The sequence below is a fragment of the Doryrhamphus excisus genome, linkage group LG14 (assembly GCF_037039965.1).
Source record: "Doryrhamphus excisus strain RoL-2023G ecotype Guam linkage group LG14, RoL_Dexc_Guam_v1.1, whole genome shotgun sequence".
In the NCBI taxonomy this organism is placed as follows: domain Eukaryota; kingdom Metazoa; phylum Chordata; class Actinopteri; order Syngnathiformes; family Syngnathidae; genus Doryrhamphus; species Doryrhamphus excisus.
The window spans coordinates 959,385-978,837 of record NC_136370.1 but is presented as its reverse complement, the minus strand read 5'-3'; the positions used below and the strand labels follow the sequence as shown (position 1 = coordinate 978,837).

General features: G+C 45.6%; 1 protein-coding gene across 4 annotated transcripts in view; it reads left to right on the top strand.

Annotated features, from left to right (window-relative positions):
* Nucleotides 1-629: 629 nt before the first annotated feature.
* stat2 (signal transducer and activator of transcription 2) overlaps nt 630-19,453 on the top strand; it is a 38,217-nt gene continuing 19,393 nt past the window's right edge. The window contains exons 1-24 of one of the 4 annotated variants that reach the window (XM_058054302.2): nt 630-796; nt 938-1,069; nt 3,417-3,561; nt 3,695-3,790; nt 5,835-5,927; nt 6,009-6,087; nt 6,167-6,234; nt 7,201-7,349; nt 7,540-7,698; nt 7,780-7,869; nt 8,258-8,317; nt 8,387-8,407; nt 8,481-8,574; nt 8,675-8,725; nt 8,807-8,890; nt 9,946-10,044; nt 12,153-12,288; nt 12,366-12,418; nt 12,535-12,620; nt 12,700-12,833; nt 13,224-13,412; nt 13,536-13,590; nt 13,989-14,059; nt 17,532-18,999. In XM_058054302.2, coding sequence (XP_057910285.2) covers nt 939-1,069; nt 3,417-3,561; nt 3,695-3,790; nt 5,835-5,927; nt 6,009-6,087; nt 6,167-6,234; nt 7,201-7,349; nt 7,540-7,698; nt 7,780-7,869; nt 8,258-8,317; nt 8,387-8,407; nt 8,481-8,574; nt 8,675-8,725; nt 8,807-8,890; nt 9,946-10,044; nt 12,153-12,288; nt 12,366-12,418; nt 12,535-12,620; nt 12,700-12,833; nt 13,224-13,412; nt 13,536-13,590; nt 13,989-14,059; nt 17,532-17,689 — 2,301 coding nt within the window. In that variant the 5' untranslated portion in view covers nt 630-796; nt 938 and the 3' untranslated portion in view covers nt 17,690-18,999. Of the gene's footprint in view, nt 797-937; nt 1,070-3,416; nt 3,562-3,694; nt 3,791-5,834; nt 5,928-6,008; nt 6,088-6,166; nt 6,235-7,200; nt 7,350-7,539; nt 7,699-7,779; nt 7,870-8,257; nt 8,318-8,386; nt 8,408-8,480; nt 8,575-8,674; nt 8,726-8,806; nt 8,891-9,945; nt 10,045-12,152; nt 12,289-12,365; nt 12,419-12,534; nt 12,621-12,699; nt 12,834-13,223; nt 13,413-13,535; nt 13,591-13,988; nt 14,081-17,531; nt 19,000-19,453 lie in introns of those variants that run through there. The other 3 variants (XM_058054301.2, XM_078796320.1, XM_078796319.1) reach the window with 3 other exon arrangements.

The following is a 19,453-nucleotide window of genomic DNA, read 5'->3' as shown; positions in this document are numbered from 1 at the left end:
ATTTTCTTATCCTCACGTGGGTCGCGGGGGGTGCTGGGGCCTATCCCGGCGAGAGGCGGGGCACACCCTGGACTGGTCGCCAGGCAATCAGTGAACAGAAAATTCAGACCAATAGGTGCTTTCACCATGTTACAAAACTCCCTAACGACGTCAGAGAAAGTCGCTAGTCGCTTTTGAGACGTCGTCATGGGGGATTGGAATGTCGTGCACCCCACCCTGCTGTGTTGTCTTGGGTTGTAGTGACAAATACAGGCACAGGGTGGCGCTGTTGTTCAACTTCAAAGTTCAAGTTGAAACATTATTTATTCATGCCATCCTACTCAGTACTATAAGGTTTTGTAAGCTGAACACAAAAAATATTAATGCGAGCAACATTTAATATCATAATAAAATAAATAATAAAATGTGGTCTAATTGGGTTGTGGCGATAATCACTCGACATTTGCGTCATCATTGTCACCACTCATTTCCTTGGAAATATTCAACCAGTGGTTTAAGTTTCGCTTTCCCTTGCGTCACATCTTGATTGACGGGTCCCCCGACCAATTGTGGGCGCTGCCCTGACAGCTAATTCACCAATCAGCTCGTGAGGGAAACCGTCTGCTGTTTTGTGTCACACGTCAGAACCAAAATGGCTACCCCGGGTTTCTGTTTCGTTGTGGGAGGCACACTTTCAAAGTAAACGAGACTTAGGGAAGTCGCAGTCTGGTGGAAGTCAGTGGACAGTTCCCGCTAGCGTCAAGTATTAAATATACCCCTTGTCTCGACAACCGACCGACCGAACCTTTGAAGAAAGGTATGAGCATGTGTTTTTAACGTTACCGACTCTTATTTTGTACCTATTTACGAACTGAGTAAGATAATGTAGCTTTTGCTCTTCTTTCGTAGTATTGTGGCGTTAAAGCACATTTTTGTTTTGTGGGACGTTTGACTGCAGGATGTCTCAGTGGGAGAAGCTGACGAAGATGCCGGCTGCCTTCACTCAGCAGTTACACGACCTGTACGACAAGGAAGCTCTCCCCATGGATGTCCGACACTATCTGTCCTCCTGGATAGAATCACAGCCGTGGTGAGTCCATTCACGACATCGGCTTTACACACGAAGTAACAATTAGGACAGGGGTGCTCACACTTTTTCAGCATGCGAGACACTTTTAAAATGACCGAGTCAAAATGATCTACCCACTACAAAAATGCAAAACATCTGTTTATTTTCAAATGTATTGAGGATTATTTGTACGTACAATGTATGTTGATGTACCTTACATAACCAAATGAGCCAATATTGCAAAACACACATAATTAACTATGAACATTTTTTGTAATTACCTGAGTTTACTTTGATGACTTGCACTGAATTGAATCAGCCAGGGATGCATAGTCCAGACAGTAGCTGCTGATAGCCAGGTTAGCCAGGTTAGCCAGGCTAGCCAGGTTAGCCAGGTTAGCCAGGCAAACGCACTTCGAAAAAGACATTGTGAAAAAAAAACTCCACCTCCCATTCCGTATGGAAGTGATATGTTTTTGCCTTTTTACTTGGTCCAGCTACTTCACTCATTTTAGTGACCATAAACTTTAGCGAGGGCTTAAAATCTGACGCAATTCGCCGACTAGCTTAGCACTTTGCATCGTTGTTTACGCATGAGCGGTGACCTAAAGCTCAAAATTCAGTTGTCATCTGATTGGTTGTCCTGTATGTCAATCAAGTAACGGGGATGGATGATAGGCTGACATCTTAAGTTCTGCTGCACTTAGAGACGTTGTTTGATTTGATTGGTCACCCGAAGGGCAACGTTCAGTTGTCATATGAATGGCTGCCTTGTATATCAATCAAGTGACGGCATTGATGCTAGGATGATATTTTTTTAATTTTTTTTAATTTTTTTTTGATCGACTTAATGAGCACCCCTGAATTAGGAGGCATAGTGTATGTCGTTTTTTACTTCCACAACATCGCGTCTTGTCAAAGCATCTTCGTGATGGAAGACACTGTGGGAACAAAACCCAGCAACAAAGTCTAAAGTGTCCACTAAGACCACAAATGTCAAGAGTTGCCTCTTTCTTTGATAAACACAATCCAGAGGGGTCTGAATTACCATCCAGAATACAATCCAGCAACAGAATTGCTAAGATGGCGTCACCGATCCCTCTTGCAACATCTTCTTATTAACAGGCAGACTCTCATGTATGAGATGCGTCATGAAGCAGAGTTGGAACAACCAGCTCCGTTGGCAGACAGTCCCATTATAATGTGTTTATAATAAGTTAACATTGGTCATGTCTAACCACAACTCTTAGCTTAAGTTAACATTGGTCATGTCTAACGTCAAATGTAAATATTAGTCCATGACAACACAAGTCAACACTCAATGCTCTTTTGAAATGAAACTTTTTATGATGAGGGGAGTAAAAAATCAAAGCTCCACATCCCTGTGGGGAAAAAGAGATTAGCCTAAAGCTAATAAATACGTGGGCCACCCTTAGCAGCAACAAGTGCAATCAAGCCTTTGGGATAACTTGCAATGAGTGTCTTCCAGCTATGGAGGAATTGTTGTCATTCAGCCACTTTGGAGGCTTTTCCAGCATGAAGGCCTTTTGAAGGTCATGCCAATTTCCCCGAGGGAATCCCAAAAAGTAATCTATCTGTCACCGCATCTCCATAGGATCCAGCTCAGGACAAAGTCCTCATTTGCTTTGGTGGACTTGCTGCTGTGTCTTGGATCATGGTCCTGCTGCACAGCCCAAGTTGCTTTCAGCTTGAGGTCACCAACCGATGGCCCCACATTCTCCTTCAGCACCATCATGCTTCCATTGATCACAGCAAGTCTTCCAGGTCCTGAAGCAGCGGGCCATCACACTACCACCGCCATATTTGACTAATTTTCCTCAAATGCCAGATGGAATGGGACACACGCCTTCCAACTTTGGAGTATTTTCCCAAAGGTCTTGGGGATCATCAAGATGTTTTGTGGCCAAGTGGAGACCAGCCTTAATGTTCTTTTTGTTCAGCAGTACTTTTAGTCTTGGAATTCAGGTCGTTTTTGCCCCCCAGGGTCTTTCTTATGGTGGACTCATGAACACTGACCTTAACTGAGGCCAGCGAGGCCTGCACTGCTTTGGGTGTTGTTGTGGGGTCTTTTTGTTGAGTTGTGTTGTCACAGACTGATATTTACGTTTGTTGATGACTGGAATCATCGAAGGACGTCAAACACGTAAAAAGATAAGAAGTCAGCCAGGCAGCTGAATCACGATATTTGTATCTTCTGTAATATTACATGGTGGTGAGCATGTTGGCCACACTCCTCTGTTTTCCCTGCCATCACAGCACCCTGCTAAGATGCTGAGTAAGTGCTATGATCTTCATGTCTGAGTTGTGACACAACGCTTGTAGCAAGTGTACTTTGTTTCCTGTTTAGGCAGCGAGCAGCAGGCGACCATGACCTGGCCAATGTGTTGTTCCAGGGGCTGCTGGAGAACCTAGACATCCAGTACAGTCGCTTTTTACAAGAAGAGTCCTTCTTAATGCAGCACAACATTCGCCGCTATAAGCAGAACTTTCAGGTTTGTAATGTGAAGTCTGGTGCTGATGCTAGCAGGCTTTGTGCACAGCGTCATCATCTCACGAGGCCGGATGCGTCCCTCCTTGGCCTGCTCTCTTTCCAGCTCTTTGTATTGTCTGTGTGCTTTCTCGCAGAGGTACCAGAAGAACCCATGTATCTTGGCAAGGAATGTCTGTTGGTTTCTGCAAAAAGAGGAGGAGATCTTGCAGACTGTAGTTCTGGCTGAGCAGGTTGGAGCCAAGTTTATGTCTGTGTTCCTTTCACCCATATTTTCATAGTCTGGCTGGTCCTACCATTGGTGTGACGTACCGGTCAAAATATATGTACAGTTTATGTTTATGGTGGTTAATTGGTTTTACAAACGTCTGTGATCAATTCATTTCCTGTGGGAGTGGGATTCCTTATTTATATACTATTTTGGTATATATATATATATATATACCATGGAAAACCTGTTTAGGATCTTCTAAATACACTTTTTAACACACTACACATGAAATAACACCCCAATAGTCCCCTCTACACTCCTATTACCTAATATAGTAGACATCGTAGGAGAAAATCAAACATATTGCACATAAAAAAAAATGTTTACCACCTTCTCAATACACCTTTTAACATTATTAGAGCCCTCTAGTCGTTAAATAACACCCCTATAGTCCCCTCTACACTCCTATTACCTAATATAGTAGACATCGTAGGAGAAAATCAAACATATTGCACATAAAAAAAACTGTTTACCGCCTTCGCAATACACTTTTTAACATTATTAGAGCCCTCTAGTCATTAAATAACACCCCTATAGTCCCCTTACACTCCTATTACCTAATATAGTAGACATCGTAGGAGAAAATCAAACATATTGCACATAAAAAAAATGTTAACCACCTTTGCAATAGTTTTTAACATTATTAGAGCCCTCTAGTCGTTAAATAACACCCCTATAGTCCCCTTACACTCCTATTACCTAATATAGTAGACATCATAGGAGAAAATCAAACATATTACACATAAAAAATACCTGTTTATTACCTTCTCAATACACTTTTTAACATTATTAGAGCCCTCTAGACATGAAATAACACCCTTATCATTACCTTTATACTGCTATTACCCAATATAGTCGACATCAAAGGAGAAAATCAAACATATTACTCACAAAAAACCTGTTTACGACCGTCTCAATACACTTTTAACATTCTTAGAGCCCTCTAGACATGAAATAACACCCCTATAGTCACCTTTACACTCCTATTACCCAATATAGTAGGCATCATGAGAGAAAATATTACACATAAACAACCTGTTTACCACCTTCTAAATACACTGGATTGGCCTGATCTCATGGCAGAAGCCGATATCCCATCTTCACGGTGGTGAGCTCCACCTTCATAACGCTATGCAATGCATGTCTGAAAGATTGGACGCACTCGTCTTCCTGACCAAACACACACAGTGTCTAAAGTGTGGCACATTATTAAAAATGTTGACACTAGTATCTTGTTGTATGTCGTTGTGTTGTTTTATAACGTTGACACTAGTATCTTGTTGTATGTCGTTGTGTTGTTTTCTAACGTTGACACTAGTATCTTGTTGTATGTCGTTGTGTTGTTTTCTAACGTTGACACTAGTATCTTGTTGTATGTTGTTGTGTTGTTTTCTAACGTTGACACTAGTATCTTGTTGTTGTGTTGTTTTCTAACGTTGACACTAGTATCTTGTTGTTGTGTTGTTTTCTAACGTTGACACTAGTATCTTGTTGTATGTTGTTTTCTAACGTTGACACTAGTATCTTGTTGTATGTCGTTGTGTTGTTTTATAACGTTGACACTAGTATCTTGTTGTATGTCGTTGTGTTGTTTTCTAACGTTGACACTAGTATCTTGTTGTATGTTGTTGTGTTGTTTTCTAACGTTGACACTAGTATCTTGTTGTTGTGTTGTTTTATAACGTTGACACTAGTATCTTGTTGTTGTGTTGTTTTCTAACGTTGACACTAGTATCTTTGACTGTCAACATTTCAACCTGCATCCTTTGTGACTGGGTTAAATCATCATCAGTCATATTTTTTCATTGTACGTTTCCTAAAATGAACAGTCAGTGTGCTCTGGTGTTGTGGTGGAGCCAGTCGGGTGCATGGTCTCCTTGCTCAGGTGTGCCTGGTGACACGCCTGTGAAGTACAGGTGGTGTCTTGGTACCTGCTGTGATGAAATGTGAATGAATCCTCTTCTCATTCTCTCACTGGAGCATCCTCCTCCTTTGGCTTTCATCAGGTCCAGGCTTTGCAAGTAGAACAAGGAGGCTTAGTGAGCAGCACCCAGCAAGACCTTGACCGTAGAACGGCCAGCCTGAAGAATGAAGTGCAGGTGAAGAAGCGTTGCTTTATTGTCCTGGGAGCATCTGATGTGAAATATGTCCGTCTTGTTTCCTCCCTGCTGGCACGGCAGTGTATGGAGCATACGGTGGCGTGTCTGGAGGAGCAGCAGGATGAGTTTGACTTTAAATACCAGACGTACTGCATGGAAGGTAAGCCCCATGAAAATGAAGCACTCCTGTTTGAGGATGGTCTGCTCATGTTCTGTGTCTTCTCGCCGCGGGGGAGCAGCCGTGGCAAGCGAGGCAGAGACGGAGAAATTTCAAATGCTCATCAACAAAGTCAACGAATGCAGACAGGTCAGCAGAGATGGTGCATATAAACACAGCAGAACTCCAAAGTGGAACATTGCCACAATTCACCTCAAACACTTCCATCCCACAGCCTTCACTCTGGAACGCTGACAAAGTGGAGCTATGGGAATACGCCGTACGTTCACCGTAAACGAAATGCATGTTAACTGGGGCTGGCAAAGTTAACGTGTTAATGACGCGTTCCCTTTAACGGTGGTCATCTTTTTGACACACGTTTAACATGTGCCCCTCCTGTTTGACCCTCGGCCCCCACCATAGTTTGGTTGAAGCACGGTAACTCTGTAGCCACAAGCTGGAACAAATATTGATGGATATTTGGATCTACTGTATCTATCATATATCATATGACTGGAGCAGTGCAGGTATTGTTTTTATTGTCATATCCAGTGCTACCTGTATGCTACCTTGGCATAAGAGGGGCCCAACTAACCAGTGCTTTTCACATTTTTACATATCTGATGATTTTGGCATTGAACTGCCGGCTAAATTGGACTTCCAGCTGCTATTGACGGGCTGTCAATCCAGTGTTTTGCTAGCGTTAGCCATTTAGCATGGAACTACCACATTGATGCACATTAGCACTCAAAGTCATCAAATAAAACATAACATAAAATTGACATGCGATTAAATATGATTAATTCTGAGTTGACTACGGACAAAAAATGTGATTAATCATGTACGGTAAGCATACAGTGATTGAGGCCCAACGAGAGGCAGGCCTGACAGGTTCAACATCCTAATGGCAGTAGACTAGCGGTACTACTACGAAATAGTGTCCTGTGCTCTACTACTGACACAGTTTGAGTCTGGACAAGATGACAATGAGAAGGACTCTGAGGTCAACCGGCATCACAGAACGGATTGCGTTTGACTTTTGGAGGTTCCACTGTATCCAGGCTAGCCCAGACGTTGTGTCGTTTCTTATCGTTTATTTGTTGGCTTTGCCTCCAGGACACGCTGATAGGCCTGAAAAAGCTCTTGACCAAGGCAAAGGCCCTCAGCACCTTGGTGAAGAAGGAGTTGGCGCAATGGCAGAGGAGGCAGCAGAAAGCCTGCATCGGAGCTCCAGACAGCGTTTGCCTGGACCAGCTGGAGAAATGGTACCTTCATAGTTGGCAGAAGACCGCCACGGTAGTGTGTGTACATGTACAGTACGTGTACAGACGTGGTCCTGATGGCGTGTAGAATGAGACTGCCGAGTATAAAGGATAGGAATGTGGCTGTTACTCATCTTTTTTCTTTTCTTCTGCGGTCTCACGCCGGTGTGGACATTGTCTTCCCCCCTGGCAGGTTCACGTGCGTGGCAGAATGTCTCTTCCAGGTACGCGAGTTCCTGTGCAAGCTGGAGGAGTTGGTTGGGAAGGTGACCTACGAACATGATCCCGTCAAGGCCCAGAAACCTATTCTGCTGAAGGAGACTGAAAGAATCCTGACAGATCTGCTCAAGAGGTGTGAAGAATCAAATTGGGCGGGTGCTGATGTCCTGTGGAAATGCTTACATGTCTTTTTCTTGGTCGTGATTTCATGAAGTTCCTTAGTGGTTGAAGTCCAGCCATCCATGCCTCAGGGGAGGAGTCCCCTGGTTCTGCGCACGGGTATGCAGTTCTCCGTTAAGACCAGGTGTGTAAAGCCCATCTTGTTTCCAATATTTGGACACTCTCCCCCAAAAGTCAGCAGACGTTTCAAGACGTCTTCCCCAGGGAGAAGACTATGGCAAGTCACCTTGGGTCTGCTTGAGAGTAGTCTGTGTGCAGCTTGTATACGGCTGGTAACCAATGTTGGTGGGCATCCCTCAGACATTTGAAGCAGATTTGATCAGGCTTCGGGTGTTCCGTGGAACCAGCCCAAGGAAGACCTTATTCTCGCTCTCTCTCTCTCGATATAGATATATACTAAGCTGATGTTCCCCAGATGTAGATGATGATAAACCACATGACATGACAATGACATGATAAACGTAAACAAGCCGAGTTACATAAGATACAGATGATTCATCTTGTGCCTCCAGAATCCTGGTCAAGTTCCCTGAGCTGAACCATTCCATGAAAGTCATCACATCCATGGACCGGTAAGACTCTTAGCTTCACGTGTGTCTTGAAAAGCTCCAGTAAACCTTTTCATGCCCCTCTCCAACCAGCGAGGCGCCTCAGATCAAAGGGTAAGGTACATGATTCGTCTTTGCTGATTGGCTAGGGTTGGTTCTTACTGTAGAATGGTTTTCGCCTCGGCAGATACCGTCATTTCAACCTGCTGGGCACCGTGACCAAAGCCTTGAGCATGGCGGAGAGTCAGAGCGGCGGCATGGGGGCCGACTTCAGGCACCTGGTGAGGGAGGACCGTTGCTTGTTATCTGATCTGGATAGGATTATTTGTCCCCTTGGTGTTTGAGTAGGACTCTATGTAACGATTAGCATTGCCCCTGCAGACTTTGAAGGAGCAGAAGCCAGGAGGAGGCGGCGGCAAAGGAGCCAACGATGTGAGTCCAGGCTTGGCCCGCTTGGATCTACAATTATCACTGACTAACCTTCGGGTGATTCGTGTGTTCTCTGGCTGAAAGCTTTCCCTCAGCGTGACGGAGGAATTACACATCATCTGCTTTGACAGTCTGTTTGAGCTCAAAGGCGTGGCGGTGGAGTTGCAGGTATCTGTTACTGTCTCCTTTTCTTTTCCACCTCAGATGTTAGCAAAGTAAAGTCATCATGTTAAGAAGACATCAAAAGAATGGCCTTCATTCATTCATACTGTTGGTTAGCTGGGGGAACATTGGAGCGTCAAATATTAGGGCAGTAACGTCACAATTACCAGAGAAAAGTTGCGTCATATGTTATGTCATATTATGAGAAACAAAAGAAAAAACATTCGTCATTTTTAGACAGACAGCTTAGGAAAAAGGTCTCATCTTACGAGAAGTCCAAATATTATGTGAGTTATAATTATGACAAGAAATGCTAGGAAAGGGGCATCATTTTATGAGAATAAAGTAAAAATATTAAGAGGAAGGAAAATAATAAAAGTCACAATTTATCAAGAATCTTTTGCTATGATGAGGATAAATAATATCGCCTAATATCACCGCATGGAGTTGAGGTCTTGGAGAAAGTCATTGGGTTTTTAAGTTGTTGTGAGAAACAACATCAAATAAAATCGTCCTTTTTGGAGAAAAAAAAAAGTACAGTAAAATAGTATCAGCGTGAAGTCATCATTCTGAGAAAAAACGGAAAGAAAAATGAAATAGTAGGAAAATCTATTCTGAGGAAAAAAATGTCATTTTAGAAATGAAAGAAAAACTATTGGCATGATTTGATTAAAATGGAGTTATTTAAAAAAGTTGTCATATGACAAGTACAGAAAATAAAAATGAAATGAGGTTGTCCAAACATTCCTACCTTTCCAAGGTGAAATAGTTGGTAAGGTTAAGAAAATATTAACAGGAAGACCATTTTAAAAAGGCCCATTCCTTAAAGCTGTGATTTTAGCAGCATAGCGTTGAAATATGAATTAGGTTGCGGGCATCAAACGCCTGCGGGGTGGTGTCGTGATTCTGAGAAGGCATTTCCACAAAGACGGATGAAGTAGTTGGCCAAAAGCGTATCGGAGGGTGAGAATACCGTCTTCCAAGAAGGCGCTGCTGTGGCGCTCTTTGGCATTACGTGGATTTGAGCGGAATGATAAGTGGACTCCCTGCTGTCCCGGCAGGCCAGGTCCCTCCCAGTGGTCATCATCTCCAACTCCAGTCAGCAGCAGAGCGCCCGAGCGTCCGTGCTGTGGTTCAACACTCTCAGCCTGGACACCAAAGTGAGTTGCCACACACATCAAGACTTTCTTCTTATGATATGGGCATACCCAAACTGATGGAAGGCTGGCCCCATTTTCCATGTGCCGTTGACAGATGAGCATATTTTTCTCTCGCTGGCCGGGAATCAGCGACTCCGACCACTTCTGCCTGATGCTCGCCTACGCTAAACACTATTAGCTTTGCCTCACACCAGAAATAAAACATTTCCTGCTAGCCATTACTCCACTAGGCATGCCCATATCAGGAAGTCTGGCTTCCTGTGACGCCAGTAGAACTCTGCTCAATGAAAACCTCCGTAGAACACAGTGTGCAGAGCCATCCAAGACTTCTTTCAGGGCTGACTTCCAAATGCACAGACGCTGTCCCACACAGCGGACGTGCTTGTCGGCCGATACGGATACCTTGCTTTGTCACTGATGTTGGCCGATGGATGGGAGCGCCCCGGTTTGAGCGTGTATACAGTATACACACGTACATTTACAGCATATATACAGTGAAGAAAATAAGTATTTGAACACCCTGCTATTTTGCTATTTCTCCCACTTAGAAATCATGGAGGGGTCTGAAATTTTCATCGTAGGTGCATGTCCACTGTGAGAGAGATAAACTAAAAAGAAAAATCCAGAAATCACAATGCATGATTTTTTAACAATTTATTTGTGTGATACAGCTGCAAATAAGTATTTGAACACCTGAGAAAATGAATGTTAATATTTGGTACAGTAGCCTTTGTTTGCTATTACAGAGGTCAAACGTTTCCTGTAGTTTTTCACCAGGTTTGCACACACTGCAGGAGGGATCTTGGCCCACTCCTCCACACAGATCTTCTCTAGATCAGTCAGGTTTCTGGGCTGTCGCTGAGAAACACGGAGTTTGAGCTCCCTCCAAAGATTTTCGATTGGGTTCAGGTCTGGAGACTGGCTGGGCCATGCTAGAACCTTGATATGCTTCTTACGGAGCCACTCCTTGGTTTTCCTGGCTGTGTGCTTCGGGTCGTTGTCGTGTTGGAAGACCCAGCCACGACCCATCTTCAATGCTCTGACAGAGGGAAGGAGGTTGTTCCCCAAAATCTCACAATACACGGCCCCAGTCATCCTCTCTTTAATGCAGTGCACTCGTCCTGTCCCATGTGCAGAAAAACACCCCCAAAGCATGATGCTACCACCCCCATGCTTCACAGTAGGGATGGTGTTCTTCGGATTGTACTCTTCATTCTTCTTCCTCCAAACACGCTTATTGGAATTATGACCAAAAAGTTCTATTTTGGTCTCATCTGACCATAAAACTTTCTCCCATGACTCCTCTGTATCATCCAAATGGTCATATGCAAACTTAAGACGGGCCTTGACATGTGCTGGTTTAAGCAGGGGAACCTTTCGTGCCATGCATGATTTCACATCATGACGTCTTAGTGTATTACCTACAGTAACCTTGGAAACGGTGGTCCCAGCTCTATTCAGGTCATTGACCAAGTCCTGTCGTGTAGTTCTGGGCTGATTCCTCACCTTTCTTAGAATCATTGAGACCCCACGAGGTGATATCTTGCATGGGGCTCCACTCCGATTGAGATTGACCGTCATGTTTAGCTTCTTCCATTTTCTAATGATAGCTCCAACAGTGGACCTTTTTTCACCAAGCTGCTTGGTAATTGCTCCGTAGCCCTTTCCAGCCTTGTGGAGGTGTACAATTTTGTCTCTGGTGTCTTTGGACAGCTCTTTGGTCTTCGCCATGTTACAAGTTAAAGTCTTACTGATTGTATGGGGTGGACAGGTGTCTTTATGCAGCTAACGACCTCAAACAGGTGCATCTGATTCAGGATGATACATGGAGTGCAGGTGGACTTCTAATGGGCAGACTAACAGGTCTTTCAGGGTCAGAATTCTAGATGATACACAGGTGTTCAAATACTTATTTGCAGCTGTATCACACAAATAAATTGTTAAAAAATCATGCATTGTGATTTCTGGATTTTTCTTTTTAGTTTATCTCTCTCACAGTGGACATGCACCTACGATGAAAATTTCAGACCCCTCCATGATTTCTAAGTGGGAGAAATAGCAAAATAGCAGGGTGTTCAAATACTTATTTTCTTCACTGTATTTGGCAGGACGTGCTGTTCTTTGCCAACCCTCCAGCGGCCACTTGGCAGCAGTTTGGCCGGATGCTGAGTTGGCAGTTTCTGTCTGCCGCCCAGCGAGGTCTGGATGACGATCAGCTGGAAATGATCGCACAAAAACTTTTTGGTAAATCTTGCACGTGTTTTATGTGTGCTTGTGCGCCATGAAACATGAGACTTCTTTTTTGTTCTGTTCTTTTCCAGAGCAGCAGCAGAATTATGACATGTGCAGTGTCGCTTGGGCCAAGTTTTCCAAGGTAAGAATTGAAGAATTGTCCTTTCAGCCCACCTCATCCGCCCTTTAAGGCTGGCCCTCCGGTCATCCCTGGCTACATTGGATGAATGAGCTTGATTGGCGCGTGTCCCGATATAGGAAAAGAGTCCTGACACTTTCTGGGTGTGGTTTGATGGCATCGTGGTGATGGTGAAAAGCTACCTGGAAGACTTGTGGCGGGACGGGTAAGTATGGATGACACCCTCCATTCATGTCATACCCCACGCTTGAACATCATCTGCCCCCCCCACCCCACCCCCACAGCCTCATTATGGGCTTTGTAAGCAAGGGCAAAGAGAAGACCCTCCTGAAGAAAAAAGCGAGGGGCACCTTCTTAATACGCTTCAGTGAGAGCGTGATTGGTGGAATCACCTTCTCCTGGGTGGAAACCATGACTGGTGAGGAGCTTTCATTTATTTACCTGAGCCTACCCGAGCATCTCACCGGGGCTGTCCCCAGTGCAGCCTGGGGGCTGTTTGAGGCCCACTGCTCTTTTTCATTTCCTTAGCCCGTGTAACGTTGTACAGAAATATATTTCTACTATTCCAATTATATCCAAGTACCAAGTTCCAATGTCACCACAATAAAGTCCACATATGATGGGAATAAAGTCATAATCGCAACAAAATGACAAGAAGGTTGAAAAAACTGTTCCTTTTTTTTTTTAGTCCAAAGATTAGGAGCACGAAAATCAAGCGTGGAGTTGAAATAGTCAAGAATAAATGTGTTTTTTTTCAAGACTTTAATATTAAGAGGAAGCTGCCACACATCCTGACTTTCATCTGCAGGTGATCCCAAAGTCAAGACAATCCAGCCTTTCACCAAAAGCGACCTCTCTCAGATTCCCTTCCATGAAATCATCAGGAATTTTCTCATCCTGGAGGATGACAATGTTCCAGAGAACCCTTTACTCTATTTATATCCCAACACGCCCAGAGACGACGCTTTTGGAAAATACTACACCGACAAGACTGGAAGTAAGAGACTGCTGGCCACTGACGTCTTTGGAACCGGGATCATGGTCTTGGTCCAACTGCAGTGGAACCGGGATCATGGTCTCTGTCCACATGACATTAAATGGACTCTTCTTGTCTTTTCAGATGACAGCCCTTATTTGAAGTACATCAAAACCCAACTGGTGTTTGTTTCCAAGGAGTGAGTACTCTATGTTGTATATTCTATGTTCAGGGACTTCGCCCCCGTTCAAAGGGCTAAATCTCCCCACGTGAAGTTAAGACTTGTAAGGCTGAGCCCAGGAGAACTTTACGTATTACGTAACACAACACTGGGCCCTGCTCCCCCTCGTGTTGGTTTGTTGAGGTCCCCGGGGGAAGGGGGTCATTGACTAACCTAAATAGGATCACAGGGACCTCCATCCATCCATTTTCCTCTGCTTATCCGGGTCGCGGTTACAATTTGCTTCAATATGCGTTATTGATGACCAGTAATATGCCATATTGAGCCAGGAAACGGTCATCATTTATTCACACACGGCGAGGGGCAATAGGCTAACCGATTCCTGAGCTCTGAGGATGCTTTCTTATGTGACGTAGGAACACGCTGGAGGCCGTACCGCTCATGCTCACTGACATGCCACGGGACCAACATCTGCAGACTATGAACGGTGAGAGCGCAGAGGCTGCTGGTGAGTCACCACAACAACCATTCTCCCCTCCTCGCTGTGGGGGTCCCAGGAAAAGCAGACTTGGTGGGAAGGTTGCCCTTCATCCACCATCCTGGTGTGAGTCATGAACACACGTCCTCCTCACACATGTACCCGCCAAAGATATGCTAAGAATGCACGTCATTTTCTGAACATCTCTGTCGTAGCGGCCATTCATGGCCCAGGTCTAGACATGGGACATCCCAAAGGAAAGGTTAAACCCGTCTTTCATCAGTTGCTTTTTACCTTTTTGCTTTCTTTCGTCGTCAGCAGGACTTTGGGGGGTTTCACATTTAAATATACATTTCTGGTCTAGCTTTCACTTTGACTCTAATGTCGCCATACGTATTTAGCCTAAATACCTCAACTATGTTGGCCCCGTGCATGCGTGGCTTTTCTCATGGCTCTCCGGTTCTCCGCTTTTCCTCCATTTTCCAGAAATATGTTGGCTTCATTGGCCACTCCAAATTGTCCATGGGTATGAATGTGGGTGGGAATGGTTGTTTGTCTATACGTGCCCCGGGATTGGCTGGCCACCAGTCCAGGGTGGGCCCCGCCTCTCAGCCATTCAGCTGGGATAGGCTCCAGCACCCCCATGTGGTTGTGGGTGTGACTCGGGCTGGATGAGTATATTTTCACCAGGTTGGGTTTCACGGCTTTAATGGAAGGAAGGTGTTACGGTGTAAGGAAGGTGTTACGGTGTAAGGAAGGTGTTACGGTGTAAGGAAGGTGTTACGGTGTAAGGAAGGTGTTACGGTGTAAGGAAGGTGTTACGGTGTAAGGAAGGTGTTACGGTGTAAGGAAGGTGTTACGGTGTAAGGAAGGTGTTACGGTGTAAGGAAGGTGTTACGGTGTAAGGAAGGTGTTACGGTGTCAGGAAGGTGTTACGGTGTAAGGAAGGTGTTACGGTGTAAGGAAGGTGTTACGGTGTAAGGAAGGTGTTACGGTGTAAGGAAGGTGTTACGGTGTCAGGAAGGTGTTACGGTGTAAGGAAGGTGTTACGGTGTAAGGAAGGTGTTACGGTGTAAGGAAGGTGTTACGGTGTAAGGAAGGTGTTAGGGTGTAAGGAAGGTGTTAGGGTGTAAGGAAGGTGTTACGGTGTAAGGAAGGTGTTACGGTGTCAGGAAGGTGTTACGGTGTCAGGAAGGTGTTACGGTGGTAAGGAAGGTGTTACGGTGGTAAGGAAGGTGTTACGGTGGTAAGGAAGGTGTTACGGTGGTAAGGAAGGTGTTACGGTGGTAAGGAAGGTGTTACGGTGGTAAGGAAGGTGTTACGGTGGTAAGGAAGGTGTTACGGTGGTAAGGAAGGTGTCACGGTGTAAGGAAGGTGTCACGGTGGTAAGGAAGGTGTCACGGTGGTAAGGAAGGTGTCACGGTGGTAAGGAAGGTGTCACGGTGGTAAGGAAGGTGTCACGGTGGTAAGGAAGGTGTCACGGTGGTAAGGAAGGTGTCACGGTGGTAAGGAAGGTGTCACGGTGGTAAGGAAGGTGTCACGGTGGTAAGGAAGGTGTCACGGTGGTAAGGAAGGTGTTACGGTGTAAGGAAGGTGTTACGGTGTAAGGAAGGTGTCACGGTGTAAGGAAGGTGTCACGGTGGTAAGGAAGGTGTCACGGTGGTAAGGAAGGTGTCACGGTGTAAGGAAGGTGTTACGGTGTAAGGAAGGTGTCACGGTGGTAAGGAAGGTGTTACGGTGTAAGGAAGGTGTTACGGTGTAAGGAAGGTGTCACGGTGGTAAGGAAGGTGTTACGGTGTAAGGAAGGTGTCACGGTGGTAAGGAAGGTGTCACGGTGGTAAGGAAGGTGTCACGGTGTAAGGAAGGTGTTACGGTGTAAGGAAGGTGTCACGGTGGTAAGGAAGGTGTCACGGTGTAAGGAAGGTGTTACGGTGGTAAGGAAGGTGTTACGGTGTAAGGAAGGTGTTACGGTGGTAAGGAAGGTGTTACGGTGTAAGGAAGGTGTCACGGTGGTAAGGAAGGTGTTACGGTGTAAGGAAGGTGTTACGGTGGTAAGGAAGGTGTCACGGTGGTAAGGAAGGTGTTACGGTGGTAAGGAAGGTGTCACGGTGGTAAGGAAGGTGTCACGGTGGTAAGGAAGGTGTCACGGTGGTAAGGAAGGTGTCACGGTGGTAAGGAAGGTGTCACGGTGGTAAGGAAGGTGTCACGGTGGTAAGGAAGGTGTTACGGTGTAAGGAAGGTGTTACGGTGTCAGGAAGGTGTTACGGTGTCAGGAAGGTGTTACGGTGTAAGGAAGGTGTTACGGTGTAAGGAAGGTGTTACGGTGTAAGGAAGGTGTTACGGTGGTAAGGAAGGTGTTACGGTGGTAAGGAAGGTGTTACGGTGTAAGGAAGGTGTTACGGTGTAAGGAAGGTGTTACGGTGTAAGGAAGGTTTTACGGTGGTAAGGAAGGTGTTACGGTGTAAGGAAGGTGTTACGGTGTAAGGAAGGTGTTACGGTGGTAAGGAAGGTGTTACGGTGTAAGGAAGGTGTTACGGTGTAAGGAAGGTGTTACGGTGTAAGGAAGGTTTTACGGTGGTAAGGAAGGTGTTACGGTGGTAAGGAAGGTGTTACGGTGGTAAGGAAGGTGTTACGGTGGTAAGGAAGGTGTTACGGTGGTAAGGAAGGTGTTACGGTGGTAAGGAAGGTGTTACGGTGGTAAGGAAGGTGTTACGGTGGTAAGGAAGGTGTTACGGTGGTAAGGAAGGTGTCACGGTGGTAAGGAAGGTGTTACGGTGTAAGGAAGGTGTTACGGTGGTAAGGAAGGTGTTACGGTGTAAGGAAGGTGTTACGGTGCCCGGTGACCATGTGGAAGTTCTGAGTGGAAAAAGAGAAGCATGTTTATTTTTGAACGTAGCTCATCTTAGCCGTAAATACACATTCTCAAGGTTAGTTCCTTTTCGTCATATGGTGATACATCCCATAAACATCCTGATCTATGCTAAGGTCCATATGGCCCAAGCCTTTTTAGCAGACACAGACGAGACATAGACGTGCGTTCATGTCCCACATAAGGATGGTGGATGATGGGCAACATTCCCCTTTTCCTTGAAGGCCCAGCACTGTTTGGGAGGTATGGCAGCGTTATCAGGTCATACCTCAACCAAGTGCAACCTGGGTGCGATTTGCTGCACGCTACTGTTTGTTGTATCGCCCCTTGACACATTCTTAAATATCAGCAAAAACACAGCAATAAGTAAAAAAAAGTAGCAGTAATTGATAGAAAGAAAGAGTAAGGGTTAGGGTTCGGGTTAAAGGCTATGTCTAACCACTACCACACTAACCAGAGTACTGGATGACTAAAGTATTTCATAGCTGCTGGGACATACGTACCTTCATGGAGACAAACGTGTGTGTTGACGTCTCATGTAAGGTTTGTGGTTGTGACCTTTGACCCGTACCGTGCACTTTGCTTCCTCTGTCTTTCTTGTGGTTGGTTCAGGACCGAGCGATGACATCCTAGAGACTCATTTGGATCTCCACGTGGACCCCATGCTGTACGACTCTGCTGCAAACTCAGACGAGGATGTCGTGTACTCCAGCAGCCCTTTCACTGACTCTCAACTGTTGGACGTATCTTTGCTGCCGCCCGCTCTCTGACATCCCTGCTTTGGACGTGGAGTATTGTCCTTGTCTTCAATTGCTGCTTGAAATGACGCCTCTCCTGTGCCGGGGGATCTGGGACTGGGCTGGGTGGTGCCCACAGGCAGCAGCTGTTTGGGGCCTTCTACATCACATGCATGTCATCTTTTCAAACTAAATACACTCATCATGGACGCCAGTGCACAAGAGCCAAATCAATACATCATATTTCTACATGCCAGGCGTGTCTACAGGGCGGCCTGGGGGCCCTTTGCAGCACGCAGCCTTTTTTTTTGGCCCAGCCCCAGCATCATCATTGACAGCATTGAGCCCCAGACAGCCTCGTCTGGTAGGCAAACCAGACAAAAACATCACACAACCCAGGCCACCCCGAGCAAGCCGCCGCGCCCTAGCAGCCAGCGGGCCAGGCGCAGGATAGGCAGAAGGAACCCCAGCCAAGCCCGCCACACCCATGTGTGTGATGAAATGGCATTGTGTATATTATGCAATAAAAAATAAGTCAACTAAAGAGACCCACTCCAAAGGGCTGGCCTCTATGTGGTTTATATACGGTATGAATATATGGGTTGGTCAAGTAGTTCAAGGTGGAGGACAGCTGGGCTATGGTGGGTCCCGTGCCTGTATCTAGTGCGGTTAAAATAGAAGGGTGACCGAGCCAGAACCATGCCGAGGGCAAAGGAGTAGCCCCAAGGAAACCCCTCACCCCCTCCACACCCAATTGTAGACCAGCCCCCAAGGTTCCTAACGCAGCAGGGAGGATACTTAATAGGTATCATAGCTACATGACAACCTTCCCTCAATCGTTGGAACAAAGTGACAATTTGAAATCACTGCAGTACTGCCATAACGCCACTAGGTGACAGCATTGCTCCGCTAACACCCTCATAACTCCGAGTTAACTCCCAAGACCCAAAGTTTCCACCGTTTTGGGAAATGTGGTGCGTAAATCCGTGTAAAAATTGGCCATGAAGCTCAAGCATGCGACGAAACGATGAACATGCACACTGTAAGAAGGCGAATAGATGTTACACGCATTATTTTCATGATTTCTGCTTTTCCATCAACTATTTGTTTTTAGTAGAGATGGTGAAATGAGCCCGAAGCCTCGAAGTGTGTCAAGTCTTCCTGAGTCACACTGCTTCCAAATGGTGACCATTTCATCACGTGACCGCTGACGTCATGAGCATCTTATGTCACAGCGCGCATTGAAACGGACTGGTTATTTTGGCGCTAACTTGTGCATATAATGACCACCAAGCAATTGAACTGTTAATGACATGAACTAATTAAAGCATTTTTGTTTGTAATGGCGATCTGTCTTTCACTCGTTGTAGCGAGATTGCTTTGCCTTCCTTCTTCCACCAGATGTCGCTAATATTGCCTTTGACGGAGACAACGCTCCCAATGTGTTCCGGGACAATGTGAAGGACAACGAAGCTCAAGTTTTCATCTTCCGAGTACACTCGGACGTTAGGAACACACCATTTCCAGCACATGCATATTTCAACTGCTAAACACATTGCTAGACAGTAGAGTGGGATGAATGCCAATAGTGAACTTTTACTGCAACTATGAAGGATGGCCATCTTGAATTGGATGTATAAGTGTTGGATTATTTACCGGTAAATTTTGTAAAGTGGACTGACATGTTGCTACATGTTTCTGGCCTGAAAGGGCCAGCCTTAGAGGGCCAGCCTTAAAGGGCCAGCCTTAGAGGGCCAGCCTTAAAGGGCCAGCCTTAGAGGGCCAGCCAGAGCAGGC